This window comes from Ictidomys tridecemlineatus, chromosome 8 (genome assembly GCF_052094955.1).
Source record: "Ictidomys tridecemlineatus isolate mIctTri1 chromosome 8, mIctTri1.hap1, whole genome shotgun sequence".
In the NCBI taxonomy this organism is placed as follows: domain Eukaryota; kingdom Metazoa; phylum Chordata; class Mammalia; order Rodentia; family Sciuridae; genus Ictidomys; species Ictidomys tridecemlineatus.
The window spans coordinates 50,074,247-50,088,766 of NC_135484.1; the positions used below are offsets into that span (position 1 = coordinate 50,074,247).

A 14,520-nucleotide genomic window follows, 5' to 3' on the forward strand; every position below is an offset into this window, starting at 1 on the left:
TAGGCAACAGAGTTATAGAGTGTGCTCTTTGTAATGGAATTTTATTACAATTAATTTTTTGTCATTCATTGGAACAGGAGATTACATCTGATTCTCTTTGGGTCATATATATCTACTCAGAGACTACAGGATGTATCTCACACTCTCAGATACTAACTTTAGACTCAACTTAAATACCATCAATTTTTTACCATTATTGTTTATTTTAATGAGTAATTGAGTACCTTAGATTTGTAGAGGATGCTATTAGAGCATTTAAATAGTTTAGTCAATTAGGAATTTCAATAGAAATTATGACACGCACAGAGATTCATACCTGTGTAAAAACTAATGGCTTGTGGTTAGTTAACTAGCTCATCTGTGACAATATTTTGAAAACAGAGTGAGATTTCTCTGAAAATTTTTAATCTGAAATTGAATTACTTAGCTTGGTTCTCACTTTATTTAATAATTCCAAATGGCTTTTAGAAGTTAACCACACCCAAAGGGTGCAGACTGGTCTGTTCTTCAAAATAGCACGATTTTTAAATTTTTAAGAAAAAAATTTTAAGAAATAATTCTGTACAATGACATCATTGTTGGTATGAGTCTAGTGTTCTCAAAGGGACTTCTTCAAATAAGGACAAAAATGATCACATAGTTATATAAATACTATCCCCTTTGTTTAAAAAACAGTCTTAATTTTTTATAATTCTATCTCATTAAATAATTAATATTATGATTGCATAATGGACTTCTGGAAATAATGCCTTCTACAATAACACCTATACTTTCCCAAGTCCCTTTAAACATGAGTTCACATGTGGACATCCCATACTCATTTCTTTTTAAACTTCTCTCTAGTTCTGATTTCTACAAATGGAAGTTAGGCAAGTTCACAAACACTGATTTTTTTTTTTTTAACTACAGGCCAGACCTCATGCTACTCCTAACAAAGTAGCTAAATGGGAATTTTTATTCTTATTCTTCACAGGCAGAAGTAAATGGTATTGATTAATCCAATTTAGCGAGGTGGATTATTAGGGATTGAGCCCAGGGTCACTTTACCCCTGAGTTACAGCCAGAGTCTGACTAAGTTGCCAAGACTGGCCTCAAACTTGTTGTCTTCCTCCCTCATTCTCCTGAACTGCTGGGATAACAGGCAGGCACCTCTGCACTGCCTTAATCCAATCTTAATGGTAGAGTAGGAGGAAAGCTGTAATAATGGAGAGATATAAAATGTCTCTTCATAAAATGATTTTGTGGACAGTAACTAGTCAACATGAAAATTTTTTTAAAACAAATTATTTTGAAAGGAAATATTCTCACTCAGTGGTTTCATACATTAATAATCTATATATTTTAAAGCATTGTGTTCATTTTAAAATATTTTTCTGGGTTTAAAGATGATTGTTTACACATTTTTTCTATTTCAGCCTGCTTCACAATGTCTATAATAACAAAAATTTTGGAAACAACTTAAAAATTCAACAAGAAAGACTTGGCTGAATATACTAATGGTATATTAAGAGTTCAAACTTGAAAAATCAAAAAGGATCTAAAGCCTGTGTCCTCCATTTCTTATATGTGTTTCTTGGGTCTATAAGTCCCTATAAGCCACAAATTCCCTATATGCAAAATGCAGATAATAGAGCCTACTTCATAAGTCTGTTGTGGGCTAAAAGGAAAAATTATGCAACATGACCTACCCAGTGTCTTAAATATGTTCAATTAATTAAAAATTTAATTCAATTACTTTTTTATTTATTTATGAGGAACAGTGTGTTATAGTGGAGAAAGAAGATTTACATCAGTCTGAACCTCTTACAAAGTTGAATGACATTGATGGTAACTAATTACAAATATTATTATTATTATTATTATTATTATTATTATTATTATTATTATTAAAGGCCATGGCACCATCCCAAGAGATACATGTCCTCTGAAGTTTGCCTATTAGTTGTCTTCTGTAGGTCAGTCTTCTCACATAGGAAAGAGTGTGCCATATGACACCTAAACCATCAACTATAAGATTTCTTCTCTAGCTCAGGCGCTCGCTCATGTGTGTACCCAAACCCCATCTTTGTTCATTAAATTCTGGAGAATCTTCCAAAAGAAAATAGCCATCAATTTAGTTTGTGAGAAGACCAATTCCCACATGCCACTAAATAACACAAGTGTTAGAATTACTATGGATAATGTTTATTAACCAGAAGCAAAACTGAGAAATATAGCTCTGCTTTCATTCTTGAAAATATTTGCCTTTTATTATTCTAAAGAGTTAATTTACCAGTTTCTGTAGAATTTCAAGAAAAGATTCGGTGAAAAGATCCCAGGATTCTCAGGAGCCATAATGAAATATTTCCACACAAAGAAACAAATTTGTCTTCCTTCAGGGTAATTAAACTTCTCTAAAACCATTTAACAACTCTATTTCAGGGAATTTCTAAATAGGCTATAATGGTGGCATCAGAATCTCTCCATGCCCAGAGCTTCCACTTCCCTGTATGTTGCATGCATGTGAGTTTTTAAGTGGTAATGCTTGCCCTCTGAAGAGAGGAATTGGAAAATGTAATTCATTCAGGTGGACATTCTCCAGCAGGAAAGGAATTCGTTAGATTTCCACCCTCCACCCCATCCCTTTCTTGGCAGGAGGCCAAATGACTGCTCAACACAGCCCTATCCCTACCTCCCTTTTTTCTTCCCATCTCTCACAGTATGAGACTGGAGCAAGTCATCCTTCACCCAAGGTCATAGCCTCACCCAAGGTTATAGCCTCAGCCTGGGGAGTAGTAGATAAGTGAATAATGAGTAATTCTCCAAGTGAAGTTTTCTCCTAAATTTGGCACAACATAAAGATTTCATCTTGCATGTAGTCAGTCCAACTGGATTATTGAGAAATACTTAAGACCAGCCCAGCCCTAGCAGAGAGCAGTGGGTAAGTTAACAGTATATACCAATGGTTTGCAAAAACTTATCTCAAGTGTGCTATGCTGGTCCAAACCATTCAAATCACCTAGTGTTAGCTGAGAAATTAACATACACTAAGCACTGTGAGAGATGTTTTCTATACCTGGTGGAATGAATATCAGAATCTTGGGGGCAGCTTTTTAAAACTACAGACCCTTTTCAATTCTTCTATAAATCTAAAGTTCTTTTAAAATACAAAATTTATTTATTAATAAAATCCCAATTACTTGCTTCATTATTAGAAGTACTGAATCAGAAGCTCCTCACATGAATATAATATGGTCAGAGAGCTTGGAAACCAGTTTTGGGGATTACTGAGATGACTAATATTAAGACCCATGCTAATCTAAACTACTCTTATAACCAAAACCCTGCCACTTGCAAAATGTAATGCATTCATGGGTCATCAAATCAATTTTATGGATTACAAGCAATATTCATTTTTAAATAAAATTGAGAAGTTCAAGTTACAGCACACATAGTAAGTTATTTACTTATGAATCTCTGAGGTGCATACAACCTGATACTTATACACACATATGTCTAGATTAAGGTCTATATTGGTATTACTGTAGATGTGGATATGAATATCTAGAAATAGATATAGGCAAACACATCCATCTGTCTACTGCATCAGAGTGAAAACATGTATGTTTTACTTTATGACAATACCTAAAAACATGAAATTAGATGATCTAAATTAAATGCTTCCTGCTGCAATTTTAATGCCTTTTCCTCTCTTTTATTACCTCTCAATTTGGAAAACCTGGAAAAAGACTTACCATCAACCACAAACTCTCCATTATAAATTATAAATTGTCCCTCTCAGCTTCCCTTTCTCTCACTTAAGTGAAATATCTTTTCTTCACAGACAATGTCATTATTCTCTATTAAACCTTAAAATGAACATATTAAATTTGGGGTCTACAAAGCTGGTATTTTTTAAATTTTTTTGCAGTTATAGATGGATAGCATGCCTTTAATTTATTTCTGTATTTTTTATGTGGTGCTGAGGATTGAACCCAGTGTCTCCCACACCCAAGGCAAGCGCTCTGCCACTGAGCTACAGCCCCAGCCCCAAAGGTAGTGTTTTTAATGCTGTGCATGGTGTCTAGTCATTCTTTATTTACAGAAAAAAAATAATAAGAGGAAATGGGTTTGTAGAGCAGTCAGAAGGAATTCAGCCAGATATCATGAAAAATTTCCTGGTAGCCAAGACAGTACAAACTACAATGGGTCCGTGGAAGGGGGGTGATGTTGAATCTCATACTCTGTAAGACTGTGAAAACAATCACCATTCTTTTCTGCCTGGAATTCTTCAGATGGAAGCCTGTCTGAAGGGTCAGAGTGCACTTCCAGGCCTATCATGACATTTCTGCCCTTCATCACACAGACAGACCCAAAAGCACATTGAATAGTTATCCTAAGCCCAATCACATAAACAGCGGATCATTTCACAGTGTTTCTCAGCTGAAGGCACTGGTGATGTTTGGGGAGGGAAATTCATTATTGTGCAGGTCAACTGGTGCATTGAGAATGGTGCAACCTCCCTCCCCACAAGCCACTTAGCTTCTCTGGGTCTCATTATCTCATCACTAGAATAAAGGAAAATAATCTGTTCCTCTCAGAACTGTGAAATATATAATCAGCACCCAACAGGGCCTAACAAGTGTAAGAATTCATTAACTTCCTTACCCTTCCCTTTAAAATGTTATAATCTGAAGAAATGAGTTTTTAAGAGGCCACATTTATGAAAGCTACAGCTCTACCTAGTTAGGCCATAGTCAGTAATTTCTGAAACCAGAAGTCTTTGTTTATAGGGAACATAATGCAATTCCTCATCATGAATAATACTCAGTCATGGTTTGTTTGGTTTGGTTTTGCTTTGCTAGAAAATTTCTCTCTTACCGTTATTAAAATCTTCTTATTCATCTTTCCACTGATGGAACTCCTGCAAAGTGAAAGAAGAGGGAAAGAAATCATGCAACAAAAAACATTGTGTATACAACATCTATCACTAAATGGTAGTATAAATAGTTCATTTTAGTATACCTTTAAAGACATATTTAGTTAGTTTAATAATCATCTTCTATTGCTTCTCTCAGAAAATACTGACCAAAATGGAACTTTTTGAGAATTAAAATGCTTTTTACTCCATCTGTTGCAGAAATGTGACACTGGATTCTTTCGTGCCCTGTCAGGAGAATGCTTACCCTGTGACTGTAACGGTAATTCCAATGAGTGCTCAGATGGCTCTGGATTCTGTGTGGTAAGTTGGGAACATGCAGGAGCAAACTGCTCTCTTTTTCCACCCTTCACTTTTTCCTGTAAAACACAACATGTGAACGCCTCCTGATTTTAAGTGGCCACCAAGGCATTTGCTTGAATGTGCATATGTGCTCAGAGGCTTGTGCCTCGCCACCCTCTGCAGCTGGTTTCCTGCTGTAGGCCAACAGCGATGGGATTATAGATGATACACAGAGGGGAACCACCCATCAAGATTCCTCTGTAATAGTATAGTTTGCCATATGTTTGACTTCATCACACATAAAGCAGGAGAATAAAACAGTTGTTGCATAGCCTGTTATAAAATGTAAGATAATCAGGCCTATAGACCAAAACCAGTTTTTAAGTTTGAACCAAATGAAGATGAAGCTTTGGCCTTGTGATTTAATTCTGTGTTCAAGTCCCAAAGAGATTTTTTTTTTCCTTAACTAAAATGAATTCCTCGATAGGCTGTTCTTCAGTGAAACATGATACAGATAAAGAGTGAAAAGCCTCTGTACCTGTTACATATTTCTCATTTTCAATAAATGAAGAAATGACTTGGTAAATATGGCCACTGAAATATTTATTACAAGTGACTTCAGTAGAAGTCATGGGGAAGGTGGCATTTTTAAGTACTTATGCACTAAGATCATGGGTTGTTTTCCAACAGCCTTTTGATGTAGCAAGAAAATTCAAGTTTTAAGTTCCTATGGGGCAAAAGAGCCTTTCTCAAACAGCAAGAGTAGTTTTGCTTAAGCTACAAGAGCACTTATTGAAATACACTAAAAATTAGCATAATTATCCCTATTAAACAGTTAATCTTGATCATAAGCAGCCTCCAAGGTGCATATAGGAAGGTGCTATTTTACTCACACTTCACATTAAGATGCAAATCAGAATGCTTTCATTTATTTTTAAATCTTAAAGTTGTCATTTTTCTAGGGACAGAGAATTAAGAGGCATAATGCTAAATGTTGCTATCTCTTTGTAGTGTTTGTACAGTCCTCATATTTATCTTCCCCTTCCCCCATCTTCTTAAACAACCATTACATCCAGGATGTCCTCCGTAGCAGTGTAGGCACATGCAGCTGCCAAAGTCTACCCCTATCTAATGCTTCCATCTCCGGTTTCCTGTTATTTTAATCCCAGTGACATTTGGAAAAGAAAAAAATCCCATGCATACACTTGAACTAATAATGTACATCTCTGATAATTTGACCAATTAAAATTTCTTCCATTATCTGGTTTATTAAAACAAAACACAATAGGGACCCATCAAGCCTATCAGCTGCTGTTAAGCAACTGGTAAGATGAAAGACTGAAATAGACTAAAGGGGAACAAAGTCCCTTCTTCTGGTGCCTATCAAGAGGAGTGACAAAGCCTTTCTTCTTTACAATGACATTGTCAGGACAAAAGCAATCATGGTTTCATCTCTGACCTAGACATGAACTTCTGAGAGGGATGGTCATCATGGGCTTTCTTCCCAGTTTCTGGAGCATATGAAGTTTTAATAAAATCCTTGGTGTGGGCTAGGGTGTCTAACATTTATTTACATGTACACCCAGAGAAGTTCTTAATCTTCCTGCAATTACTTCATTCCAAGACAGAAAATTTAAATGAAAAGAAATAGCCATTCTATTCTTCTTAATGGTAATTCCCTCATCCCACCCAATCTAGAGAGAAATATACTTTATTCCCTGATTAAAGTTTAATATATACATATATGTATATTGTGTTTGAAATTTGAAGTAAAAAAAAAATCTCCCACAATATATTCTCACAGAGATACCCATATTTGTATTCTTACAAATTTGATTTCAAAATGAAAAAGATATCATTTATATTTAATTACATGTTAAGTAAAGATTCAGAAAAGGCTTGCAAATACAGAGGTAATTTTTGGTCACTTAATTGGCAAATGTATTGTCTATAGAGTCACACTGGAATGAAACTCATTTTTTCTGTTTCCTTTGATGTCCCTATTCCAGTCTACCAAGAGAGCAGGTTAAGGTGGGTTGGCTCCTACCCTGTCACCCCAGATTATCCTCAGCTTTCAGGGAGCCAGAGAAGCAGAGTCTCCAACACAAACACTTCATGCATCTTATTATGATCACTAGTGTTTCAGTCAGTTTTTACAGGTTGCCTGATTTATCTCTCTAATCTTCCATAAGCAATCAAAAAGGAAAATCTTCTTTCAGTTTTTGCCTTTATTTTGAAGGGTTATGGAGCCCCTATATCTTCAGTGTCTACTCCCAAGTGCTTCTAATTATTCCTAAATTCCACTGTCAAGTTGATCTTATAATTTATAGACAGACTCTAACTAGTTAGTGAACTAACTCATTCACCAACATAATTATGCTACCATTTTAGACATCAGACAAGCAAAGACACTTCACTAGTAGAACACACATCTTCCCAATACAAAAAGGTGACTGAGTGAAAAATGGTTTCAAAATCTATTATGTGTTGAACATCTTTCGAAGAGGACCCTTTGCATTTTATCAGAACTACAGCACCATAGGCAGGATTTTCGGTGGGGTGGGGCTCCAGAATCTGGGCAATTCCAGTAGATAATGACCAGTCAGCTCTAGAAGGATCCCAGAAGGAAGTACAAAATAAGATTGAGGGAGAAAAGCAGCTGGAAGCAGACAGGTATCTGGAAGCAAGAATGTCTGGTCATAGATAAATCTGTATTTTCTCCTAGCTCTAGAAGCTAGATACAGAGAACCAAGAAGGGGCCTATCTAAGGCAAGTTACCATCTAAAGAACTGACACTCAGCAATTTGGAAAAAGCCAGAAGCTCATGCCTAGTACTGGAGTAGAGCAAACCTAACTTGAAATTTATCACTAAGCTCCTCAGCTTCCTTTTGATTAAAAATTGATTTGTCTATTGACTTAATGCATACATTTAACAAATATTTTTTAGGCACCAGCTCTGTGTCAGACCTTTTCTATACTCTGTGTTAAGTACTCCCACTGTGTGAACTGAAGGATCATAGTGACAGAATACCTACCTGAAAATGCTTGTGAACATTACCAAAGTCATGAAGCTTAAGACCACTGGACTGGGCTGGGGTTACAACTCAGCTCAGAGGTAGAATGCTTGCCAAACATGTGTGAGGCACCGGGTTTGAGTTTCAGCACTGCATATAAATAAGCAAAATAAAGGTACATCGACAACTAAAAAAATATTTTTAAAAAAAGACCATTGGACCTTTGGAAACATGACACAACTCCCATTTGTTCTGTGACAATAGAATAAAAAAGATTTCAGGATTTGTGTCAGCATTTCAGAAAAAACAAATCCTAAATGCGAAGCAAATATTCAGATTTGAAACCACCAGAAGAGCTACAAAAATATCATTAAGATCTAGAAAAAAGCACATCAAAATGTTAGATATTTTTATTTGAGTGGTGGTTTTATTATCTTCTTTTAGCTTTTGAGTATCGTACACTTGTCTAAATTTTCTGAAACTCCCTGAGTAGTTTTATAATTATATATTAAAAATATATTGGTGTTTGGGCTGGGGTAGTAGAGCACTTATCTTGCATGTGAGGGGCACTGGGTTCAATCCTCAGCACCACATAAACAAATGATGTTGTGTCCATCTACAACTAAACAAAATTTTCTTAAAGATATTGGTATTCAAATGGAGTTTTAGCCAATTATAAACACAATGGAGAAGGAAAGTAACTGAATATATTGAAAACTAATAGATTTTTATTATTCTCAAAGCCTAATCCAAATCCTATCAGAAAAGGGAAATCATTTGTAATTTAAGACTAAACATGTGTAGCAAAAAAAATCACACTCATTTCTAGACCAAGAAGGAACCAAGAAGGAACTGAAAATACCAACATATCTTATTGTACAATTGTAAAATTGATATCTAGAACAAGAGCATAATCCTTATACTTAAGTTTTGATAATTTTTCAATACACTGAAAATGTAAAAATCTGAAATTTTACAAATAGTGATCACTCTAATTCTGTGATAGCTAAAATTATGATATAAAATCAGACTTACATAAAAGACTGATAAAGATGAATAGTTAAGTGAAGTCTCTATTTTTTTTTCTCATTGACATAAGAACGTGACAGAAGCTAGGTTCTCTATACATTGTTAATTCTCCCTTTCACAACCTGAGCTTGCTCCTCCTCTTGTATTCTCCACCACACTTAATGACAGAGCAATTCTGTGGGTCCCCGATGCTTGGTGCTTAGAAGTCCCAAATGCTTCATCAACTTCCATTTCTTCCTTACTAACATTCATTTTGACAACATATATCACTAGTGCAAACTAGGATAGAGGCTTCTCTCTTCTATGCCCTGCTACTGCCTTCATTCTGGACTTCAGCATCCCTTCCTACTGCTGCCCCATCTTCCCAACTGTCCTTCTTCTAATCTGCCTCTTGAACAGCAGTGGAGATGTCTTTCAACAACACAACCAAATAAAGGGACCCTCTTTCTAAAATCCTCTGGAAGTTTCTACTCCAGCCACCCTGAGCACACTGTCACCTAAACTTGCTTAACCTTATTCCCCAGATTGTGTGTGTGTGTGTGTGTGTGTGTGTGTGTGTTGGTGGTGGTGGTGGTGGTAGGGATCTAGACCTGAGAGTTCTAGAAGGATGACTTCAAATCTAGGTCACATGTTACCACCTCCAGTAATCCTTCAACTTTCTCAGGAATCCTCCTGAAAGGATTCATTTTCCTTATCTTTGTCTGTAGCAGAAATGAGCTTCATACTTGCCTCACTCATAGCCCTGAGCACACAATATGTTTTACTTATCTCTCTGTTTCTTGCATAAGTCCATGAGTTCCTCAAAGGCAGAAACCAGGTCATCTTCATCTTGGTAATAATCATATCTTATTGTCCATCATGATAGCAACTTAATCCAGGTTTATTAAGTGCATGAATGCATTGGTTACTAAAATGAAAAGATAATCTAAATGCAAAAAAAATTTTAATTGTGTAATTTATGAAATACTTTGTTCATTCCTTTTTGAAGTAGGTTGTACTATTGGGCTTGGGCCCAACCCTGAGTACCAGTAAGCAGTGCTATCAATACTAGGTATTTCTGTCTAGATCTCTGCTTCTCAGAGTGTTGCCTAAATAAGCAGAATTAGCAATATATTAGAGCTTGTTAGAAATGAAGATTCCCAAATTTCATCCAAGATGTCCTAAATCAGAACTCACAGTGTCACCAGATCTTTAAGGGATTTGTGCGCACTTTGAAGAAGAAGAAGTACTGACTAATTCAGCGAAAAGCTTTCATCAAACTGTATGGTTTTACAAACTCTTTGTGCTCTTTTGATTGAAGATACTATCTCTATTGTTTGTATTTGCTAAGAGTTGCTTTGTGGCCTAAGATATGGTCTGTTTTAGAGAAGGATCCATATGCTGCTGAGAAGAAAGTGTATTTCAGTCATTAATAGATGAAATATTTTATATATGTCTGTTAAGTCTGAATTATTAATTATATTTTTAGTTCTATAATTTCTATAGTTAGTTTTAGTTTGGAAAATCTATCCAGTGATGAGAAAGGCATGTTAAAGTTGCCTATCCAATATTATTGTGTTGTCATCTATTTGATTCTTGAAATTATGAAGGGCTTGTTTGATGTATGTAGATTCTCTATTGTTTGGGCCATAAATGTTTAAGATTGTCATACTTTGTTGATGTATAATTCCCTTAAGCAGTATGAAATGGCCTTCTTTGTCCCTTCTGATTAACTTTGTCTTGAAGTCCATTTTATCTGATATGAAGATAGAAACCTCTGCTTGTTTATGAGATCCATGTGAATGATAAGTTTTTTCCCATAATTTTACCTTCAGTATGTGGAATGTCCCTGCCTAAGAGGTCTCTTGAATGGAACTAGAGACTATCATGCTAAGTGAAATAAGCTAATCCTCAAAAAACAATGGTCAGGTATTCTCTCTGATATGTGAATGCTAATACATAAGAAGGGAGGGGGAGGCAAAAAGTAGAAGTTCATTGTATTAAATAAAGGAGAATGAAGGAAAGGGAGGATGGATTGGAGTAGGAAAGACAGTAAAATGAATTGGACATAACCTTCCTATGTTTATATATGAATGCACAACCAATGAAACTCCACATAATATACAACCACAAAAATGGATACTAATTAGAATAAGTTATACTCCATATATGTATATGTCAAAATATACTCTAGTTATGTATATGTAAAAAGAACAAAAAAAATTTTTAAATGAAAAAATAAAGAATAAAGATACAAGAGCTTTTGTTCACTGAATTTTAAATTTAAACTGAAAAAAATTATAATACTTACAAATTTATTTAAAGATAGCATAATAAATCTATTATAAATTAACATAAATCATGTTTTTATAAAAGATAAGCGTATTTTACAAATTTAAAATATGTCTAATGTCTGGCTTAATGGAAGGCAGTTGGATGACTAATATGTGTGAGGCTCTGGGTTCAATCCTCAGCACCACAAAAATAAAAACAAAAAAGGAAGCAGTTGGATCCTTCTACTTGCTTCCACATCAGTCTGTGATGATGTGATGATGCCTATGTCAGGTACCTTCTAGAAAACCTTACCTCATGCACCTGAGAAGATGAAAATCCAAAATATAGATGAAATATTAACTTATCTGGAAAACAGGTTTGACCTCTTTGTATATGCATTGAAATTCATCAATCTAGTTTTGCATAAAGCATGCTGACAAATCACGTGAAGGCTAATCTGACTCTTTGCAGCTCTTTTCCTACAATAAAGGTAGAGGGGCCCTGACGACTGAAATGAAGTAAATCAAATTCCATGCATGTCTGATTTTGTCCAAATGAAGTCAACTATTATGCACAACTATAATGCACTGATAAAAGGAAATCCTAATCAAGTACCTATGCTCATGTGGTGATCAAATGTATATCCTCTCTTGTGAAGGAGTTAGAGTCAGTGCCTGAATGTCTTTCTTAACACTTACCTGCAATCAATTGTCTAACTGTAACTTTCTTAACCACTGGCTAAAGACTCAGAATGTTTATTCTATCTTTCATTTTTAATTTTTTAGTTGTCAGTGGATCTTTATTTACTTATATGTGGTGCTGAGAATCGAACCCACTGCCTCACACATGCTAGGCAAGCGCTCTATCACTGAGCTACAACCCCAATCCTATTCTATCTTTAAATAAGTTTTATTAAAATGTAAACTTTCTCCCCAACCACATATTTTTGTCATTTTGTTGCCTGTTTTTTAAATGGCAGAGTATTGAAGGTTAAGGGGAAATTTTGCAATCTCAGGGTAAAAGATTTTCAGAGCAAGGAGAAAACTGACAGGCCATCTAGACTAAATCTTCATTTTACAGATAAGGGAATAGAGACACAGGAAGGTCGAGCAACTTGTTCTAAAGTCAACCAGCTAGAAAATGAAAGAACTAGAGACCTTTTTCCCTGCCTCCAGCACTCTGTCTGCCAATCTCCCAGAACGTACATCAATGCCTTCTAGGGAATTTCATAACAAACCTTTAAAAGAAGGCAGATGAGGAAAGTCAGTGTTTGCACTCTGATCTTTTAGAGGTCAGGAGAGATTTGGTGGCTTTGCCCTTGAGGGTAATTGTTGCCCAGGGCTGCTATGGAAGAATTAAAGTTCCAACAAGGAATCCAAAGCATTCATCAAGCATAAGGGGACAGAACTGGGAATTTTCTCATTTTTGCAGCTTGATAGTCAATTTGGGTACAAACCATGGCCTAACAACTTATGACGGGCCTGTTTTCTACACAGATGGCTTTCATGTGTCCAAAAAGGACTCAGACAAATTTGATCTAAGTCTATGAATCGCCCTGCTACATTGCTTATGGCTTGGTTTCATGGAAGTTGGACAAGGATCGTAGATTTTCTCAGGGATGAGATTGCCACCAATTTTGAGCTTGCTTTGGGTACAGATTAATTTCCTGGATTTGCTCCAAACACTAGTTCATTAATTTATCCTTTCCCCTTTGCCTTCATTTCTTCCCCAACAAGTATTTCCTGAAGGCTGACTTAGTACAAGACAGTTTTAGGAACTATGAAGGAAATATATTAACAATCTCTCTCTGCATGTTATACTTTATTTTTCAGTGTTCTCATTGATTGGGCAGTCTTAAAAAGCCTCTAAATTCTATTATGTTACCCAGTTCTAATCAAGGTCAATCTTAATGGCTGATAAAATGCCTAAAGAATCTCCAGTTGGGATATTCTGTCATCCACATTAGTATTCTTTCCTTTTGACTACTGATTTATACTTCCATGTTAGTTAGACTTTGATTGTTGTGACCAAAATACCTAACATGTACAATGTAAAGGAGGAAAGATTTACTTTGGCTCAGAGATTTACCATGGTTGTCTGGCTCCATTGCTCTGGACCTAAGTTGAGGTTGAACATCATGGTGGAAGGGTTTTGTGGAGAAAAACTACTCAGCTCATTATAGCCAAGAAGCAGGGAGAAAGCAGGAGGAAAAGGGCTGGGAACAAGAAGTTACCCTTCCGGGGCAAGCCCCAGTGACCTACTATCTCCAGCTAGACCTCACTGCCCATAATTTCCACAACTTTTCAATAATTTATTCAAATTTTTAATCCACAAAATGGATTAATTCACTGATGAGGTTAGAGCCCTGATGATCCATTCATTTCCTCAAAGCCCCACTTCTGAGCAGTTATATTGGGGACCATGCCTTCAACACATGAGCCTTTGGGGTCCACTTCATACCCAAACCATAATGACCTCATGTGAAGCTCAAGCTGTTAGTAAAATAGTCTGACATCTTCTCATGCAGTCACTCTGACTGATTTGTAAAAAAAAGGAGCTTTGTTTCTATTATTAGAGAAATAAGAGGAATTTATCAGCCTCACCTCTGGAGCCAGATTGCCTGAATCTGAATCTCACTTTCCTGCCTATTATCTGTGTGACTTTGAGAAATTTACTTATTTCTATCTCTTTATATGTAAAATGCGGGAAGGGTTAGGAACTTACCTCAGCATTGTTGTGAGAATGAAAGTGCTTAAAGCAGTTCATCACTGTTAAATTATTCAGAACCTCAAATAGCATATAGACAAAAATAAAGGTTCAGAGTTCAAACTACTGCTTTCCATTTTGCTTTCCCCAAGGTTCCTCCACAGAACACTGCTTGGAAAAAAAAAGCAGTTGTTCCGTTAAAGCTCTTGTATGTAAATGTTATTAGGCAATTAGGAGAGTGCTTCCTTGATAGCATTTTAATTCTTACGGTATAATTCTTCACTGAAAACCCTGTTCAACCTTCACGTACCCTGGTGA

The 14,520-nt window shown here is 35.8% G+C and overlaps 1 protein-coding gene across 2 annotated transcripts in view; it reads left to right on the forward strand.

Moving 5' to 3' along the window:
• Lama4 (laminin subunit alpha 4) overlaps positions 1–14,520 on the forward strand; it is a 134,898-nt gene that overhangs the window by 28,520 nt on the left and 91,858 nt on the right. For both annotated transcript variants that reach the window (XM_021734629.3, XM_078019440.1), the window contains exon 2: positions 5,120–5,221. In XM_021734629.3, coding sequence (XP_021590304.1) covers positions 5,120–5,221 — 102 coding nt within the window. The remainder of the gene's footprint in view (positions 1–5,119; positions 5,222–14,520) is intronic.